At 46.8% G+C, this 19,109-nt stretch overlaps 1 protein-coding gene across 1 annotated transcript in view; it reads left to right on the forward strand.

The window, feature by feature from the left end:
• RNASET2 (ribonuclease T2) overlaps nucleotides 1–19,109 on the forward strand; it is a 422,090-nt gene that overhangs the window by 133,597 nt on the left and 269,384 nt on the right. Inside the window, exon 4 of the mRNA XM_075339751.1 lies at nucleotides 2,673–2,728. Within this exon, the coding sequence (XP_075195866.1) occupies nucleotides 2,673–2,728 (56 nt within the window). The remainder of the gene's footprint in view (nucleotides 1–2,672; nucleotides 2,729–19,109) is intronic.

Raw genomic sequence — 19,109 nt, forward strand, 5'->3', positions numbered from 1 at the left:
TTTTCAGATATGTACACATAATCCCTGATGTAAGCACTCAGCATAGAGCACAGGATAAATGTGAGCTGACACTTACTGTGATCCTTGGGAGGCAGAATAAACAAAGCAACAGCAGTTGAAGAATTGGCTTTATTTATTTTTCACGCTGTTCAGCTTGTGCTATATAGTCCTGCTCATCGTTATTGGCACCCATGAGGTTTAAGTACATAATGTGGAATATCACCTGAAAAAAATGTCATCAAGTGAAACAGATTTTTTTTGAATAGAGCACTCATGTTAAATACAAAAGATCAAATGATAATAACTTAAAATAAAAAAAATGGGAGGGAAATATAAAAAACCCTAAAGCTTGCTTTGACAACGGTATTGGCACCCTTTACATTATATTAGTATAGAAACACATTTTGCCTCGACTGTGGTAAATCACAAATGAGAATCACCTGTGATAGATTGTTGGTGCCCTTGTGACATGAATTGGCCAATTAATGATTATTTCGGCTATTAAAAAGCCCTGTAGGCCCTGTTCCTTTATCACAATGGTGAAGACTCCAGCTGTGACTGCAACTAAGGGGTTCTTCACACACAGCGAGATCCCTGCTGAGATTGCTGCTGAGTCACGGTTTTTGTGACGCAGCAGTGACCTCATTAGCGATCTCGCTGTGTGTGACACTGAGCAGTGATCTGGTCCCTGCTGTGAGATCGCTGCTCGTTACACACAGCCCTGGTTCGTTTTTTTTATTGTTGCTCTCCCGCTGTGACGCAGAGATCGCTGTGTGTGACAGCGAGAGAGCGACGAAATGAAGCGAGCAGAGAGCAGGATCCGGCATCTGGCAGCTGCGGTAAGCTGTAACCAGGGTAAACATCAAGGTGGTTACCCGATATTTACCTTCGTTACCAGCCTCTGCCGCTCTCACGCTGCCTGTGCTGCCGGCTCCTGCTCTCTGCACATGTAGCTGCAGTACACATCGGGTTAATTAACCCGACGTGTACTGTAGCTAGGAGAGCAGGGAACCAGAGCTAACCAGTGTGCGCGGCTCCCTGCTCTCTGCACATGTAGCTGCAGTACACATCGGGTTAATTAACCCGACGGGTACTGTAGCTAGGAGAGCAGGGAGCTAGCGCTAACCAGTGTGCGCGGCTCCCTGCTCTCTGCACATGTAGCGACGTTATGATCGCTGCTGCGTCGCTGTGTTTGACAGTTAAGCAGCGATCATAACAGCGACATACAAGGTCGCTGTTGCGTCACAGAAAATGGTGACGTAACAGCAACATCGTTGTTGCTGTCGCTATGTGTGAACCCAGCTTAACCTGAGAGACCTCACCGCTGATTGCTGCGGCTCATTAATTCTCTGGAGATCACAGAGGGCAGTTATTGTTCTATGGCCGCACGCTGTGAGGTTCAGATGTAGCAGAGCTCGTGTAAATTACGTCGGACCTGCCGGGGTGTTATTGGGGTTAATAAAGTGATGGAAGAGGATGGGTTTTTTTTGTCTTTTATTTCAAATAAAGGCTTTTTCGGTGTTTGTGTTTTATTTACTTTCAGTTACAGATTAGTGATAGGAGTCTCTCATAGATGCCTGCCATTACTAATCTAGAGTTTAGTGACAGCTGTGGGCTGTTATTAATCCTTTATGTTACCCCGATTCCCACCGCATCAGGGCAATCGGGATGAGCCGGGTAAAGTCCCGGGATTGTCGCATCTAATGGATGCGGCAATTCTGGGCAGCTGCTTGCGGTTATTTTTAGGTTGGGGGGCTCCCAATAACGTGGGTCTCCCTAGTTTGAGAATACTAGCCCTCATCTCTGAGGCTTTTTCTTGGCTGGGTATCAAAATTGGGGGGGGGAACACACACCAGTTTATTTAATTATTTATTTTACTGCATCATATAGATCCGCCCACCGGCGGCTTTGATTGGTTGCAGTCTGACAGCTGTCATTCAGCGTGGAGGCATGTCTGACTGCAATCAGTCATAGGCGGCGGGGGAAGCAGTGAATATGAGATGAGCATAGTGAGTAGGTGAAGTGAATATGAGATGAGCCTAATGAGTTGACGGCACTTTTAGAAGCAGGAGACGCGCGGCATCGGTGATCGGTGAGTATGAAGCAGAAAGAGACTGAGAGAGAGAATGGAGAAAACTTGCTGACCTGCGTTTTTGTTAATAAAAATGCATCGAAAATGCAATCAAAAAGCTCAGTAAACATTTTGGTTGCGTTTTGAGACACCTCATTCATTTCAATGAGTGGAAAATGTTCACAAAATGCAATGAAGAAGTGACATGTTGCTTTTTTTTAGGCAACGATTTTGACAAATATTTGTCAAACAAAACACTGCCTAAACAAAAGCAACGTGCCATGGAAATTTCTGTTTTGTCATAGATTTTGCTTGGGAAGCACAACGCATGCATTTTGTCAATGGCACAGTGCAGTTTACAATGCAACAAAAATGAAACAAGAAAAAACGCAACCTGCGCACATATCCTTAGAACGCTAAATATATACATACATCTGACCAACATGGGGATGTGGAGGCCCAGGTCCACATTTTGCATCAGGGCCCATCGAACTCTAGTTACGCCACTGGTTTATGGTCTAAAATATATAATGGCAATGTAAATAAACCATAGATGCCACTTTTTATTTTTAATTTTCTTTTCCTTTGTCATTCTATGCAGATGGCTGGAAAGCACTGTGATCATCTTCCTAACTATTGGACTCTGCACGGGCTGTGGTAAATTGTCATATATAATAGTTTTAAGGAATTTTTGTTTTAGATTTTGATAAGTCCTTGAAGAGAGGGCCAATAGATCTGAAACCTAACCATGATCACAGGGAAAATACGGACTCCAGAAAATGGAAAAAAGTTTGGCACTCGCCATTGATAATATTCACAACTTTATTCTTCAGTCCATCATAGCATACAGGTCCCCTCTGCCTATGTGCTATGATGGCTCGAAGAATAAAGTCATGAATATTACCACTGGTGAGTGGCACACTTTTTTTTTTTTTTTTCCCTTTTCTGGAGTTTTGGATTAAAGACTTGTGCTTTAAGTGGTGAGCAAAACAAAAAATATACCCCTTAAAAATCCAACTTTATTCAATTTACTTTAAAATTATCCAGTAACCACAGTGCAAAGAAAAGGGAGGAGGGTAAAGATCACACCCTAATAGATACACCTCCCTCCTGTCCACTACCTAGCGCGGAGATCGGCACCCTAAATGGATGCGAAAACTGCGCCCCCACTCTCCGGCGGCTATCCCTAAAAAGTCAAAACACAGTGGGGGCACCATATTATGTACCATTGGGGTGCCGCCCCGCTTTCTTTCTACAGAGGATAGGAGGGATTTACAACTATCGCGATCCCTCTCTATTTTATTCTTGTGTGATTGTATTCCAAAAAATCTCCTGTGTGAGTTGGAATGATGTATATATGTGTCTTAATACTCTGTCCACTAGTACCAACTATGTACACCTTGTCCATATATTTTTGATCACTTTTTCATGACTTTGTGAGGGCAAGGTAGGGAATTTTTAGGGATAGCCGCCGGAGAGTGGGGGCGCCATTTTTTTGTATTCATTTAGGGTGCCGACCTCCGCGCTAGGTAGTGGACAGGAGGGAGGTGTATCTATTAGGGCAGGGGTGGGCAATTAATTTTCCCATGGGGCCGCATGAGAAATTGGGATGGTTTTAGAGGGCCAGACTAATGTAATTAACTCAGTTTTACCCAATACTGTATACAGTATATATACTATCCCTTCATAAACAAACAGTAAGTTACAGACTGTGTGACCCCTCGTGGCCCTGCATGCACACATGCAGACATGTCCATTTTTTTTTCTCCAGCAGCATGGGTGTCACACGGATCGCACACTGATGTGATCTGTGTGACATCAGTGTGACAAATACCAGAGAAAACATGGGTTTTTTTAATAAAAAGATTTTCTATATTTACCTCTCTCCAGCGCTGCTGTCTCTGTCTCTGCTGCCTCCCGCTCCTTATCGCCGGTAATTATACTCACTGAATATTCACTGCAGTATATACTGCACCTGTAATATACATCACTACACTCCTATATACTGCACCTGTAATATACATCACTACACTCCTATATACTGCACATGTAATATACGTGACTACACTCCTATACACTACACCTGTAATATACATCACTACATACCCATATACATCACTAGACCCCTATATACTACACCTGTAAAACTACATTCTATATACTACATCAGTACACCCAAATATTACTCACCAGTTACCCCCTCCTCCCCATTGTCCCCTCAGGTTATTACTCGCCTCTCCCTCCTCAGGTACCTCCGTACGGGCCCCCGCCGAGATGCTTCTTCTCTTGTAGGGGCCCCGCCGCTGCTGTTCTTGTAGTGGCCCCGCCGCTGCTTCTCTCCGTACGGGCCCCGGCTTCTGCAGCTTCTTCTCCTGCCGGGCGGGAACTTTTCAAATGACACACACGCGCGCCGTACTGACGACATCAGGGCGCGCGTGTGTGTCACAGAGAAAGTTGCCGGCCAGGGAACAGAGGACAGATTCCTGCGTTCCGCTGCCTGCACTGTGTGGCGCTGCGGCATCTGTCTTCTGTTCCCTGCCCGTCACACAGCGTGTGATGAGGGCAATCTGACCACGGGCCTCCCGGAGCCTGGTGCTCCGGACAACAGGTCAGATTGCCCTCATCACTGACTGGCCAGCAAGGACGCCCTGAGCCAGGCGGGCCGGTCACAGAGAGTAGGCGGGTTGGATGTGGCCCGCGGGCCGCCCCTTGCCCAGGTCTGTATTAGGGTGTGATCTTTACCCTACTCCCTTTTCTTTGCACTGTGGTTACTGGATAATTTTAAAGTAAATTGAATAAAGTTGGATTTTTAAAGGGTATATTTTTGCTTTTGCAACACTTTCCCTGTTATAATTTAAGTGTTGAGCACCAGCATTGTTTTGGCCACAGGTGCCTGAATTAAGTTTGCATATAGAGCATTTAGCTGGATATTGAATGGTAGTGCTTGACTATTTTTTTTTCTTCTACTTCGCAAAGCACAGGGAAAATACATGTTGTTATATATACATTCCTATTGTTGCACTTTTGTTCTGAGGCATACCTAGAAATCATGAGGCCCCATAGCAAAGCCCCCCCCCCCCAAAAAAAAAATACACCAAAAAAAGTGAAGTGTGGTCAGGGCACATCGGCGCAGTCACAGAATGGCTTACATCTCAACTTTTAAAGACAGGAAGAAGTACATTTATTGTGGCACTTGCAAAGTACATTTGTTCCCATTGAATCCACTTTAGTGTCACAGGCTTTGACTCATGGGCCCCACACAGTGCCTTGTGGTCTGCTGCTATTTTCTCTAATTCATAGTGCTGATGTCTTTATATTGTTGACGTCTATCAGTTAAAACACTCCTCTTCCTGGAGTCAGGCAATCATCTGAGGATAAAAGTTGTAAAATGAGCAAAGACAACATTTTTTTCTGAACATTTAGTCCCCCATACACTTTAGATAGCTGTCAAATGAACTTTGTTCTGGCTTCTTGTTCGACTGACTGCTATATTGGCTGTCTCTCCCATACACAGGAGCACTCACTCTACAGCTCTGTGTAATCTAAAAGAGAAAGCTGCTGCCAGACTACTCTTGTGATGGCTTACCTCACTGAGACCTAAAGGATAGGCATTCTGAAATTGTACATGCTAAATGATTATCTCCACCAACATCTTCTGGTGGGAGAGAGATGGAAGGCTCCCATAAACATTAGAACATTGACAGAGCCTGATTTTGTCAAGTTCAGATGACGTCATTCTAATGTGTATGGTGGCTTTTAGGGCTGCTGCTTGGGATTAGTGTTATTCACAATGATAAAGTTTGAGTTGAATATCCTGAAAGATCATGAAGAACAGCACCTTCTTCTTGATTGCAAAGTAAAGTGAGATTCTGCCTAGCTCTGCTTGACAGGCGCTGTTTGATGTGCTCCAATGAACTTGAAAGAGGTGCTTTCAGAACTCTGGATGGAATATTTTTGTTGGCCCAGCGTCCCACTTTGACCAGTTTGGGAATGAGACTGGACCCCAGACTTTGCTGCTGAACTGAAGAATTGGGGCAATAATGGTATCAAAGATTTTTAGTTAGATGGACTCTGCTCTCTCTCCCTCTCTCTGCTCCCTCACTCCCTCTCTGCTCCCTCACTCCCTCTCTGCTCCTTCACTCCCTCTCTGCTCCTTCACTCCCTCTCTGCTCCCTCACTCCCTCTCTGCTCCCTCTCTCCCTCTCTGCTCCCTCTCTCCCTCTCTGCTCCCTCTCTCCCTCTCTGCTCCCTCTCTCCCTCTCTGCTCCCTCTCTCCCTCTCTGCTCCCTCTATCCCTCTCTGCTCCCTCTATCCCTCTCTGCTCCCTCTATCCCTCTCTGCTCCCTCTATCCCTCTCTGCTCCCTCTATCCCTCTCTGCTCCCTCTATCCCTCTCTGCTCCCTCTATCCCTCTCTGCTCCCTCTATCCCTCTCTGCTCCCTCTATCCCTCTCTGCTCCCTCTATCCCTCTCTGCTCCCTCTATCCCTCTCTGCTCCCTCTCTCCCTCTCTGCTCCCTCTCTCCCTCTCTGCTCCCTCTCTCCCTCTCTGCTCCCTCTCTCCCTCTCTGCTCCCTCTATCCCTCTCTGCTCCCTCTATCCCTCTCTGCTCCCTCTATCCCTCTCTGCTCCCTCTATCCCTCTCTGCTCCCTCTATCCCTCTCTGCTCCCTCTATCCCTCTCTGCTCCCTCTATCCCTCTCTGCTCCCTCTATCCCTCTCTGTGCTCCCTCTATCCCTCTCTGTGCTCCCTCTATCCCTCTCTGTGCTCCCTCTATCCCTCTCTGTGCTCCCTCTATCCCTCTCTGTGCTCCCTCTCTGTGCTCCCTCTCTCCCTCTCTGTGCTCCCTCTCTCCCTCTCTGTGCTCCCTCTCTCCCTCTCTGTGCTCCCTCTCTCCCTCTCTGTGCTCCCTCTCTCCCTCTCTGTGCTCCCTCTCTCCCTCTCTGTGCTCCCTCTCTCCCTCTCTGTGCTCCCTCTCTCCCTCTCTGTGCTCCCTCTCTCCCTCTCTGTGCTCCCTCTCTCCCTCTCTGTGCTCCCTCTCTCCCTCTCTGTGCTCCCTCTCTCCCTCTCTGTGCTCCCTCTCTCCCTCTCTGTGCTCCCTCTCTCCCTCTCTGTGCTCCCTCTCTCCCTCTCTGTGCTCCCTCTCTGTGCTCCCTCTCTCCCTCTCTGTGCTCCCTCTCTCCCTCTCTGTGCTCCCCTCTCCCTCTCTGTGCTCCCTCTCTGTGCTCCCTCTCTCCCTCTCTGTGCTCCCTCTCTCCCTCTCTGTGCTCCCTCTCTCCCTCTCTGTGCTCCCTCTCTCCCTCTCTGTGCTCCCTCTCTCCCTCTCTGTGCTCCCTCTCTCCCTCTCTGTGCTCCCTCTCTCCCTCTCTGTGCTCCCTCTCTGTGCTCCCTCTCTCCCTCTCTGTGCTCCCTCTCTCCCTCTCTGTGCTCCCTCTCTGTGCTCCCTCTCTCCCTCTCTGTGCTCCCTCTCTCCCTCTCTGTGCTCCCTCTCTCCCTCTCTGTGCTCCCTCTCTCCCTCTCTGTGCTCCCTCTCTCCCTCTCTGTGCTCCCTCTCTCCCTCTCTGTGCTCCCTCTCTCCCTCTCTGTGCTCCCTTGCTCCCTCTGTGCTCCCTCTCTGTGCTCCCTCTCTGTGCTCCCTCTCTCCCTCTCTGTGCTCCCTCTCTCCCTCTCTGTGATCCCTCTCTCCCTCTCTGTGATCCCTCTCTCCCTCTCTGTGATCCCTCTCTCCCTCTCTGTGATCCCTCTCTCCCTCTCTGTGCTCCCTCTCTCCCTCTCTGTGCTCCCTCTCTCCCTCTCTGTGCTCCCTCTCTCCCTCTCTGTGCTCCCTCTCTCCCTCTCTGTGCTCCCTCTCTCCCTCTCTGTGCTCCCTCTCTCCCTCTCTGTGCTCCCTCTCTCCCTCTCTGTGCTCCCTCTCTCCCTCTCTGTGCTCTTTCTCACTCTGTGCTCTTTCTCACTCTGTGCTCCCTTGCTCACTCTGTGCTCCCTCGCTCCCTCTCTGTGCTCTCTCGCTCCCTCTTTTCTCCTTCGCTCCCTCTCTGTGCTCCCTCTCTGTGCTCCCTTTCTCCCTCTCTGTGCTCCCTTTCTCCCTCTCTGTGCTCCCTCTCTCCCTCTCTGTGCTCCCTCTCTCCCTCTCTGTGCTCCCTCTCTCCCTCTCTGTGCTCCCTCTCTCCCTCTCTGTGCTCCCTCTCTCCCTCTCTGTGCTCTTTCTCACTGTGCTCCCTTGCTCACTCTGTGCTCCCCCGCTCCCTCTGTGCTCCCCCGCTCCCTCTGTGCTCCCCCGCTCCCTCTGTGCTCCCCCGCTCCCTCTGTGCTCCCCCGCTCCCCCGCTCCCTCTGTGCTCCCCCCGCTCCCTCTGTGCTCCCCCGCTCCCTCTGTGCTCCCCCGCTCCCTCTGTGCTCCCCCGCTCCCTCTGTGCTCCCTCGCTCCCTCTCTGTGCTCTCTCGCTCCCTCTCTGTGCTCTCTCGCTTCCTCTCTGTGCTCTCACTCCCTCTCTGTGCTCCCTCGCTCCCTCTTTTCTCCTTCGCTCCCTCTCTGTGCTCTCTCGCTCCCTCTCTGTGCTCTCTCGCTCCCTCTCTGTGCTCTCTCGCTCCCTCTCTGTGCGCTCTCGCTCCCTCTCTGTGCGCTCTCGCTCCCTCTCTGTGCGCTCTCGCTCCCTCTCTGTGCGCTCTCGCTCCCTCTCTGTGCGCTCTCGCTCCCTCTCTGTGCGCTCTCGCTCCCTCTCTGTGCGCTCTCGCTCCCTCTCTGTGCGCTCTCGCTCCCCCTCTGTGCTCCCTCGCTCCCCCTCTGTGCTCCCTCGCTCCCCCTCTGTGCTCCCTCGCTCCCCCTCTGTGCTCCCACTCTGCTCCCTGTGCTTCCTTCACTCCCTCGCTCTGCCCCTTAGCTCGCTCCCCCTCGCTTGTTTCATTGCAGCCATTTGCTAAATTCAAAAAAGTTCATTTTTTTCTCATTAATGTACGCTCTGCAGCACATCTTGACAGAAAAAGAGATGTAGAATTTTTTGCAAATTTATCAAACAAGAAAAACTGAAATATCACATAGTCATAAGTATTCAGACCCTTTGCGCAGTATTGAGAAGAAGCACCCTTTGAGCTAATACAGTCATGAGTCTTCTTGGGAATGATGTAACAAGTTTTTCACACCTGGATTTGGGGATCCTCTGCTATTCTTCCTTGGAGATCCTCTCCAGTTCTGTCAGATTGGATGGTGAACATTGGTGGACTGCCATTTTTAGGTCTCTCCAGAGATGCTCAATTGGGTTTACGTCAGTGCTCTGGCTGGGCCTGTCCAGAATGGTCACAGAGTTGTTCTGAAGCTACTCCTTTGTTATTTTAGCTGTGTGCTTGGGGTCATTGTCTTGTTGGAAGGTGAACCTTCAGCCAAGTCTGAGGTCCAGAGCACTCTGGAAGAGGTTTTCTTCAAGGATATCTCTGTACTTGGCCGCATTAATCTTTCCTTCAACTGGAACCAGTCGTCCTGTCCCTGCAGCTGAAAAACACCCCATAGCATAATGCTGCCACCACCATATTTCACTGTTTGGATTGTATTGGGCAGGTGATGAGCGGTGCCTGGTTTTCTCCACACATACCGCTTAGAATTATCAAAAAATGTTATATCTTTCTCTCATCAGACCAGAGAATCTTATTTCTCATAGTCTTGGAATCGACTGGTGGAGGGCTACAGTGATCGTTGACTTTGTGGAACTTTCTCCCATCTCCATACTGCATCTCTGGAGCTCAGCCACAGTGATCTTGGGGTTCTTCTTTACCTCTCTCACCAAGGCTCTTCTCCCACGATTGCTCAGTTTGGCTGCATGGCCAGGTCTAGGAAGAGTTCTGGTGGTCCCGATCTTCTTCCATTTCAGGATTATGGAGGCCACTGTGCTCTTAGGAACCTTGGGTAATGCAGAATTTCTTTTGTAACCATGGCCAGATCTGTGCCTTGCCACAATTTTGTCTCTGAGCTCCTTGGGCAGTTCATTTGACCTCATGATTCTCATTTGGTCTGACGTGCACTGTGAGCTGTGAGGTCTTATATAGACAGGTGTTTCCCTTTCTAAATCAATTCCTATCAGTTTAATTAAACACAGCTGGACTCCAGTGAGGGAGTAGAACCATCTCAAGGAGGATCACAAGGAAATGGACAGCATGCGACTTAAATATGAGTGTCTGAGCAAAGGGTCTGAATACTTATGACCATGTGATACTTCAGTTTCTCTTGTTCAATAAGTTTGCAAAATTTTCTACATTTCTGTTTCTTTTTTTTTTCTGTCAAGTTAGGGTGCAGAGTGTACATGAATGAGGGAAAAAAATGACCTTTTTTGAATTTACCAAATGGCTACAGTGAAACAAAGAGTACAAAATTTAAAGGGATCTGAATACTTTCCGTACCCACTGTATCTATCTATTTTTGGAACATAATTTCTTCTATTTTTCTTATGTACTGATTGATATTAAGTGCATATTAGGCAATTAATATCAATTTGATTGTGCTTCTTTTATTAATTTTTTCCTTGTTTGGATATAGTTTTTGATTTATCTGCTAAAGCAAAATTACATGCTCTATTTAGATTCTTCTGACCCCTATTGTTTTTTAAGGGGAAATGTAGCTGTTCAGTTACATTTTGGGAAATGTGCAGTGGGTACAGAAAGTATTCAGACCCCTTTAAATATTTTGCTCTTTGTTTTGTTGCAGACATTTGATAAATTTAAAGAAAGTTCATTTTTTTCTCATTAATGTACACTCTGCACCCCATCTTGACAAAAAAACCTAGACATTTTTGCTAATTTATTTTAAACAACAAAAACTGAAACATCACATGGTCATAAGTATTCAGACCCTTTGCTCAGACACTCATATTTAAGTCACATGCTGTCCATTTCCTTGTGATCCTTCTTGAGATGGTTCTACTCCTTCATTGGAGTCCAGCTGTGTTTAGTTAAACTGATAGGATTTGATTTGGAAAGGCACACACCTGTCTATATAAGGCTGTTTTCATACTACTTTTTTTAACATGCGTCATGAACGTTTTTTTGCTGCAAAAGCGGATCCTGCTTTTAAAACAAAAAATGAATGCAAACGCATGTATTATTTTGCAGGATCCTGTCACTTTAAGTTTATGGGCGGGGATTGGAGTCATGTGATCGGGAGTGAGGGGAACTGAACGTGAAAGACTGGGAGCCGGCTTCTGACAGCTGTGGAGTCTCATAACCAAGGTAAACATCGGGTAACTTGCTTGGATACCCGATAGTTACAATGGTTACTAGCGTCTGCAGCTGCTAGGAGCCGTTTCCCTGCACACGTAACCAAGATAAACATCGGGTAACTAAGACACCCGTTACCCAATGTTTACCTTCGTTACGAGCGTCCTCCGCTCTCAGGCGGGGGAGAGTGGAGAGAGAGGGAGGTGGAGAGAGAGGGAGAGGGAGGTGGAGAGAGGGACTGATCATCCGAGGCTGGTTTCTGGGCATGCTCAGTAGAGCAAGCAGGATCCTGTCTATCAGCATGCCAGCGTTCACATGCGTTTGCATGCTGTTTAGTCAGGATCCAGCAATTTTCAGTATTTGGACGCAGCTCAAAAACGCTACAAGTAGCGTTTTTGAAAAAAGTTAAACTGCAAGTCGCTGGATCCTTACTATAACGCACGCAAACGCAGGTGAACGCAAATGCATTGAAATGAAAACGCATTTGCACTGGATCCGTTTTTGCGTTAAAAAAACGTTCATGACGAATGTTAAAAAAAACTTAGTGTGAAAGCAGCCTTAGACCTCACAGCTCACAGTGCATGTCACACCATATGAGAACCATGAGGTCAAAAGAGTTGCCCAAGGAGCTCAGAGACAGAATTATGGAAAGGCACAGATCTAGCCAAGGTTACAAAAGAATTTCTGCAGTACTTGAGGACCCTAAGAGCATAGTAGCACAGTGGCCTCCATAATCCTTTATGGAAGAAGTTTGGGACCACCAGAACTCTTCCTTGACCTGGCCATCCAGCTAAACTGAGCAATTGTGGGAGAAGAGCCTTGGTGAGAGAGGTAAAAAAGAACCCCAAGATCACTGTGGCTGAGCTCAGAGATGCAGTAGGGAGATGGAAGAAAGTTGCAGAAAGTCAACTATCATTGCAGCCCTTCACCAGTTGGGCCTTTATAGCAGAGTCGCCGATGGAAGCCTCCTCAGTGCCAGGGCTGTGGAGTCGGTAAGCCAAACCTTTGACTCCTCAATTTCCCTTGCTCCAACTCCGACTCCGACTCCCACATATATTGCTTATAGTTAAGTGAAACATTTATTGTAGTACAATGTGAACATCAGACATTTAATTATTTTTATGATACAATAATCAAGATATTTAGATAGAACATAAAATATATTTATTGGAATACAACTTTAGAACACAAACTGTAATAAATTGTAAATATGTAATACACTATTTAATATACAGTAGATTACGCATATTTCTTGTGTGTGTGTGTGTGTGTGTGTATATATATATATATATATATATATATATATATATAAAATAAAATTACATATTGTATTACATATTTACAATTTATTACAGTTTTTTGTGTTCTACAGTTGTATTCCAATAAATACCGTATTTTTCGGACTATAAGACGCACCTGACCATAAGACGCACCCTGGTTTTAGAGGAGGAAAATAGGGAAATAAAATTTTAAGCAAAAAATATGGTCATGACACACTGTTATGGGGCGAGGATCTGCCGCTGACACTGTTATGGGGTAATGTCCTGCTCATATACTCCCCAGCCTCCTCATATACTCCCCAGCCTCCTCATATACTCCCCAGCCTCCTCATATACTCCCCAGCCTCCTCATATACTCCCCAGCCTCCTCATATACTCCCCAGCCTCCTCATATACTCCCCAGCCTCCTCATATACTCCCCAGCCTCCTCATATACTCCCCAGCCTCATCATATACTCCCCAGCCTCCTCATATACTCCCCAGCCTCCTCATATACTCCCCAGCCTCCTCATATACTCCCCATCCTGCACATATACTCCCCATCCTGCTCATATACTCCCCATCCTGCTAATATACTCCCCATCCTGCTCATATACTCCCCATCCTGCTCATATACTCCCCATCCTGCTCATATACTCCCCATCCTGCTCATATACTCCCCATCCTGCTCATATACTCCCCATCCTGCTCATATACTCCCCAGCCTGCTCATATACTCCCCAGCCTGCTCATATACTCCCCAGCCTGCTCATATACTCCCCAGCCTCCTCATATACTCCCCATCCTGCTCATATACTCCCCATCCTGCTCATATACTCCCCATCCTGCTTATATACTCCCCATCCTGCTCATATACTCCCCATCCTGCTCATATACTCCCCATCCTGCTCATATACTCCCCATCCTGCTCATATACTCCCCATCCTGCTCATATACTCCCCAGCCTCCTCATATACTCCCCAGCCTGCTCATATACTCCCCAGCCTGCTCATATACTCCCCAGCCTGCTCATATCCCTCATCCTGCTCATATACTCCCCAGCCTGCTCATATACTCCCCAGCCTGCTCATATACTCCCCAGCCTGCTCATATACTCCCCAGCCTGCTCATATACTCCCCAGCCTGCTCATATACTCCCCATCCTGCTCATATACTCCCCATCCTGCTCATATACTCCCCATCCTGCTCATATACTCCCCATCCTGCTCATATACTCCCCATCCTGCTCATATACTCCCCATCCTGCTCATATACTCCCCATCCTGCTCATATACTCCCCATCCTGCTCATATACTCCCCATCCTGCTCATATACTCCCCATCCTGCTCATATACTCCCCATCCTGCTCATATACTCCCCATCCTGCTCATATACTCCCCATCCTGCTCATATACTCCCCATCCTGCTCATATACTCCCCATCCTGCTCATATACTCCCCATCCTGCTCATATACTCCCCATCCTGCTCATATACTCCCCATCCTGCTCATATACTCCCCATCCTGCTCATATACTCCCCATCGTGCTCATATACTCCCCATCGTGCTCATATACTCCCCATCGTGCTCATATACTCCCCATCGTGCTCATATACTCCCCATCGTGCTCATATACTCCCCATCGTGCTCATATACTCCCCAGCCTGCTATATACCCTCATCCTGCTCATATACTCCCCAGCCTGCTATATACCCTCATCCTGCTCATATACACCCCAGCCTGCTATATACCCTCATCCTGCTCATATACTCCCCAGCCTGCTCATATACTCCCCAGCCTGCTCATATACTCCCCAGCCTGCTCATATACTCCCCAGCCTGCTCATATACTCCCCATCCTGCTCATATACTCCCCATCCTGCTCATATACTCCCCATCCTGCTCATATACTCCCCATCCTGCTCATATACTCCCCATCCTGCTCATATACTCCCCATCCTGCTCATATACTCCCCATCCTGCTCATATACTCCCCATCCTGCTCATATACTCCCCATCCTGCTCATATACTCCCCATCCTGCTCATATACTCCCCATCCTGCTCATATACTCCCCATCCTGCTCATATACTCCCCATCGTGCTCATATACTCCCCATCGTGCTCATATACTCCCCATCCTGCTCATATACTCCCCATCGTGCTCATATACTCCCCAGCCTGCTCATATACTCCCCAGCCTGCTCATATACTCCCCAGCCAGCTCATATACTCCCCAGCCTGCTCATATACTCCCCAGCCTGCTATATACCCTCATCCTGCTCATATACTCCCCAGCCTGCTATATACCCTCATCCTGCTCATATACACCCCAGCCTGCTATATACCCTCATCCTGCTCATAATATACCCCTATCCTGCTATATGCACTCATCCTGGTGTATGGCCGCATCCTGTGGCACATAAAAAAAAATAAATGTTCATACTCACCTCACCTCACTCCCTGCAGCACCGCTCCTCTTACCGTCTGTCAGCGACAGCGCCGCTGAATGCGGCTGTCCCCCTGCAGCATCGCGATGTCCTCTGGTGGTCTGTGCTGGCGGCTGCGTGTGGACCCGTGCGCGCAGCGATGACGTCATCGCTGTGCGCGCCGCTAGTCACGCAAGTCAGCTGACCGTACAGACGGGAGGAGGAGCGATGCTGCAGGGGAACGGTGAGCAATGTGTACTGATTCACTGCCCCCCGCACTGATGATGATGCGCGGGGGGCAGTGAATACAGCCGCACATGATCACTCCAGGCTGCAGTTGCCAGGGGTGATCATGCGGGCCGGCTGTTTATCCCTGCCCATCCTCCCGCCCACCTGTCAGCCCCGGCTTCACCGCTGAGATATGGGCTGGAGGATGGGCGTGCATATTAAATGAGCGGGTCCACGTGGTCACGGCAGGCTGCTACAGCCTGCTCGTGCCCCCGATGACCCGCTCCACCGCAGTACCCTCATTCCCCGCAGCCACAGTCAGACCATAAGACGCACCCCCAACTTTCCCCCAACATTTGGGGGGGAAAAAGTGCGTCTTATGGTCCGAAAAATACGGTATATCTAAATATCTTGATTATTGTATCATAAAAATGATTAAATGTCTGATGTTCACATTGCACTGCAATACATTTTTCACTTAAATATAAGCAATATACTAAATGTTATTATTTACTATGTTTTTGTTGAAAACTGTTTTTTTGCCACTTACATAGTGTATTTCATAGTGTTATATAAGTGGCAAAAAACAGTTTTCAACAAAAACATACTAAATAACATTTGTGCAGTCAATCAATTTGTTCTAAGAAATAGAATTGCTTCCAATCAGATCCTCCTTCGCAGATGACCTCAAATCTGACCTAATAATGTTAAGGCTAGAGAACAACCTCTTTACACTAACTTGGGTTGGAGGCAAAGCCATAACCACATGGGCAACATCTCTAACAATTTCCGGGTATAAAGGAATTGCCTCATGCACAGTCAGTTTTGATAAATGGTTGAATTTTTTTATTTCTTTGAGAGCAAGTAAAAAATTTTACTGAAATCTGGTCAATCTGCTGCTATAGGAGACGGAGTGAAATCTTTTGCCTTGCGGCAACGCTTTGCCTGCTCAATGTCATCCAAATACTTGTCAAAGTTAAACTCCTCATCTGATGAGGATGAAGATATGGCAGCAGTAGCACTGCCAGGCCCCAAGTCCTCTTCCACCTGGCAGTCCTGTAGCCACTCTTACTAACTGCTACCTCACTCAAAGCTTCTTTCCTTTAGTAAGCTGTTGATCATCAAGCAGTATACGATGACTTGGGTCCACATAAACAGCTGCCAGAAGAATATTATTTTCCAATAGCTGTGTCTCTCTCCGTTTCATTGAAGCAGAAATGCCATCTGGGATTAAACCTCCTCTTTGGGACAGGCAAAATAGCAAGTTCTTCCACTCCCTTATGAAAATGCCAGGAGTTAAATACTCAGCTTGTAATTTTTTAGTCACGGTAAATGGGTGATAAAGCAATTCCTTCAATTCAGCCACCTGTGTCCATTGACCTTCATTTAAGGTTACTTGAGGGTTCACCATATCTATAAGAAATTATTTTAGTTCAAGCAATCGCTCAGTCATTAAATAAGTGCTGCCTTACCGAGTGGCTTGATCAACAATTGGACCTTTCCCAGCACGTCTCTTCAAGTTGGAATCAATTTTAGGGGTTCTGGCGGCAATAACCAATTCCCTCACTTTTCCAATCAGATTTCCAGCATGTCCGCCAAGTTTCACACATCCGGCTTTTCGACGGTTTGGCGGAAGCGGTGCACGCCAGTACAGTACGATACAGTACAGTGGCAGCGCCGCAACTTCCGGGTCACATGCATGTGACCGGCGTTTGTCGCGCTGCCACTGTACTGTATACACTGTACTGGAGTGCACCACTTCCGCCAAACCGGCGAAAAGCCGGATGTGTAAAATTGGGATCGCTCTTGCAGACTATCTCTTATTGCCAGCTGCAGCGTGTGCACAACACAGCGCATGTGATGAATATGAAAGTGTTTTGAAGCAGCTTCAACAAGATCATCTAATCCTAAGGTATCTTTTGCTGTTCTTCTGTTGTAATATCTGTTTGTTCCTCAGTTACATGAACAGCACTGTGGCCTTCCATCACAAACATACTGAATCCTAAATTTTCTTCTAGCTGTTGTTCATTACTCTCATTCATCAGTTTAATTGTACTTATCATGTTTGAAGCATTGTCCATTGCAATAGCAAGGACCTGTTCTTTTTTGAGTTTGTAATCTTGCAGAACTTTTTCCACTAAGGCCTGGAGAAACTGGCTGGTGTGATGAGCTTGTCACAAACATATCGAACATTGATGGCAAAATAATTCAGGGAAATGCAGCATCCCAGGGCATCCCAGCAAAGGCAATGGGTTTCAAGATAGGACATTCAGACACATCGTTTTGTGAGGATACGTTTTTGTGCTCAAAAACAGATCCTCACAATAAAAATGCTGTGTGAATGTAGCCTTAGATCAGGAATAGAACAGCCATTTATAGGACACTTCATAACTTTCCAAAATTCCTATGAAAAATATATTCAGCACATTCTGCATTGCACTACTGTCCTCAATTTATTCTATATTTTAGGAGTCAGAGTCGGTGCATTTTATACCGACTCAGACTCCACCAAAATGAGCTCTGACTCCGACTCCACGACTCCGACTCCACAGCCCTGCCCAGTGCAAGACATATAAAAGCCCACATAGTTTGCAAAAACAAACACATAAAGGACTCCCAGACTATGAGAAAAAGGATTCTCTGGTCTGATGAGACAAAGATAGAATTATCACCAAAAAGTTCTAAGTGGTATGTTTAGAGAAAACCAGGTACCTCATCACAGTGAAACATGGTGGTGGCAGCATCATGCCAGGGGGCTATTTTACAGCTACAGAGACAGGACAACTGGTTGCATTTGAAGGAAAGATGAATGTGGCAAAGTACAGAGAGATCCTGGAAGAAAACCTCTTCAAGAGTGCTCTGGACCTTAGACTTAGCTGAAGGTTCACCTTCCAACAAGACAATGACCCTAAACACTGAGCTAAAATAGCAAAGGAGTGGCTTCAGAACAACTCTGCGTCCATTCTTGACCGGCCCAGCCAGAGCCCTGACCTAAACCCAATTGAGCATCTCTGGAGAGACCTGAAAATGGCTGTCCACCAATGTTAACCATCCAACCTGACGGAACTGGAGAGGATCTGCAAGAGAGAACGGCAGAGGATCCCCAAACATTCCAAGAAGACTCATGGCGGTACGAGCTCAAAAGGGTGCTTCTACTCAATACTAAGCAAATTGTCTGAATACTTATGACCATGTGATATGTCAGTTTTTCTTTTTTATAAAATTTGCAAAAATGTCTACCTTTTTTTTTTGTCAAGATGGGGTGCAGAGTGTACATTGAGGAAAAAAATTTAACTTTTTTGAATTTACTAAATGGCTGCAATGAAACAAAGAATTAAAAATTTAAAGGGGTCTGAATGCTTTCCATTCCCACTGAAGCTGATCGAATATAGCTGATCTAATGTTGAGAGCTGCATATTTAAATCAGTTACCTAAGCTTCCAAATATGTAACATGGGGAAGGGAATAACCTACAAATAAAAAGCAGTGCAAATAGGGTCTTATCTAAGGATAGCGGATAACCAGAGACAAAAACAGGCTCACATGGGGTAGTTGTGAAAGCCACAACTACTGAGAAGGCAAAGATGGATGCTGCAGCATCCGTGGGTGTAGTTGTATTCAGTAAAGAAACAAAGACGAGATTTTGCCTCTCGACCATGGAAAAATCCAGACAAAATGGTAAGATGGTGATTTTTATTGTTGATGCATTTCTAAGAGCAATTTCTCCTTCAGGACAATATTCATATATGTCTCTCCAGGGAGGAAGGAGACAAACTCTTGCGCCACCTATTGGAAGTAGCAATCCTAAAAGTCAAAATGGCTTTTTAACAAGCCTTTTCATTTGACTAAGGATTTATGCCAGATCAGAACCCCAATTTGTAGACACGGTGTTTCGGGGTAATTGCCCCTCGTCAGTGCAAAGTATGGGTA

The sequence above is a fragment of the Anomaloglossus baeobatrachus genome, chromosome 3, assembly GCF_048569485.1.
Source record: "Anomaloglossus baeobatrachus isolate aAnoBae1 chromosome 3, aAnoBae1.hap1, whole genome shotgun sequence".
NCBI lineage: Eukaryota > Metazoa > Chordata > Amphibia > Anura > Aromobatidae > Anomaloglossus > Anomaloglossus baeobatrachus.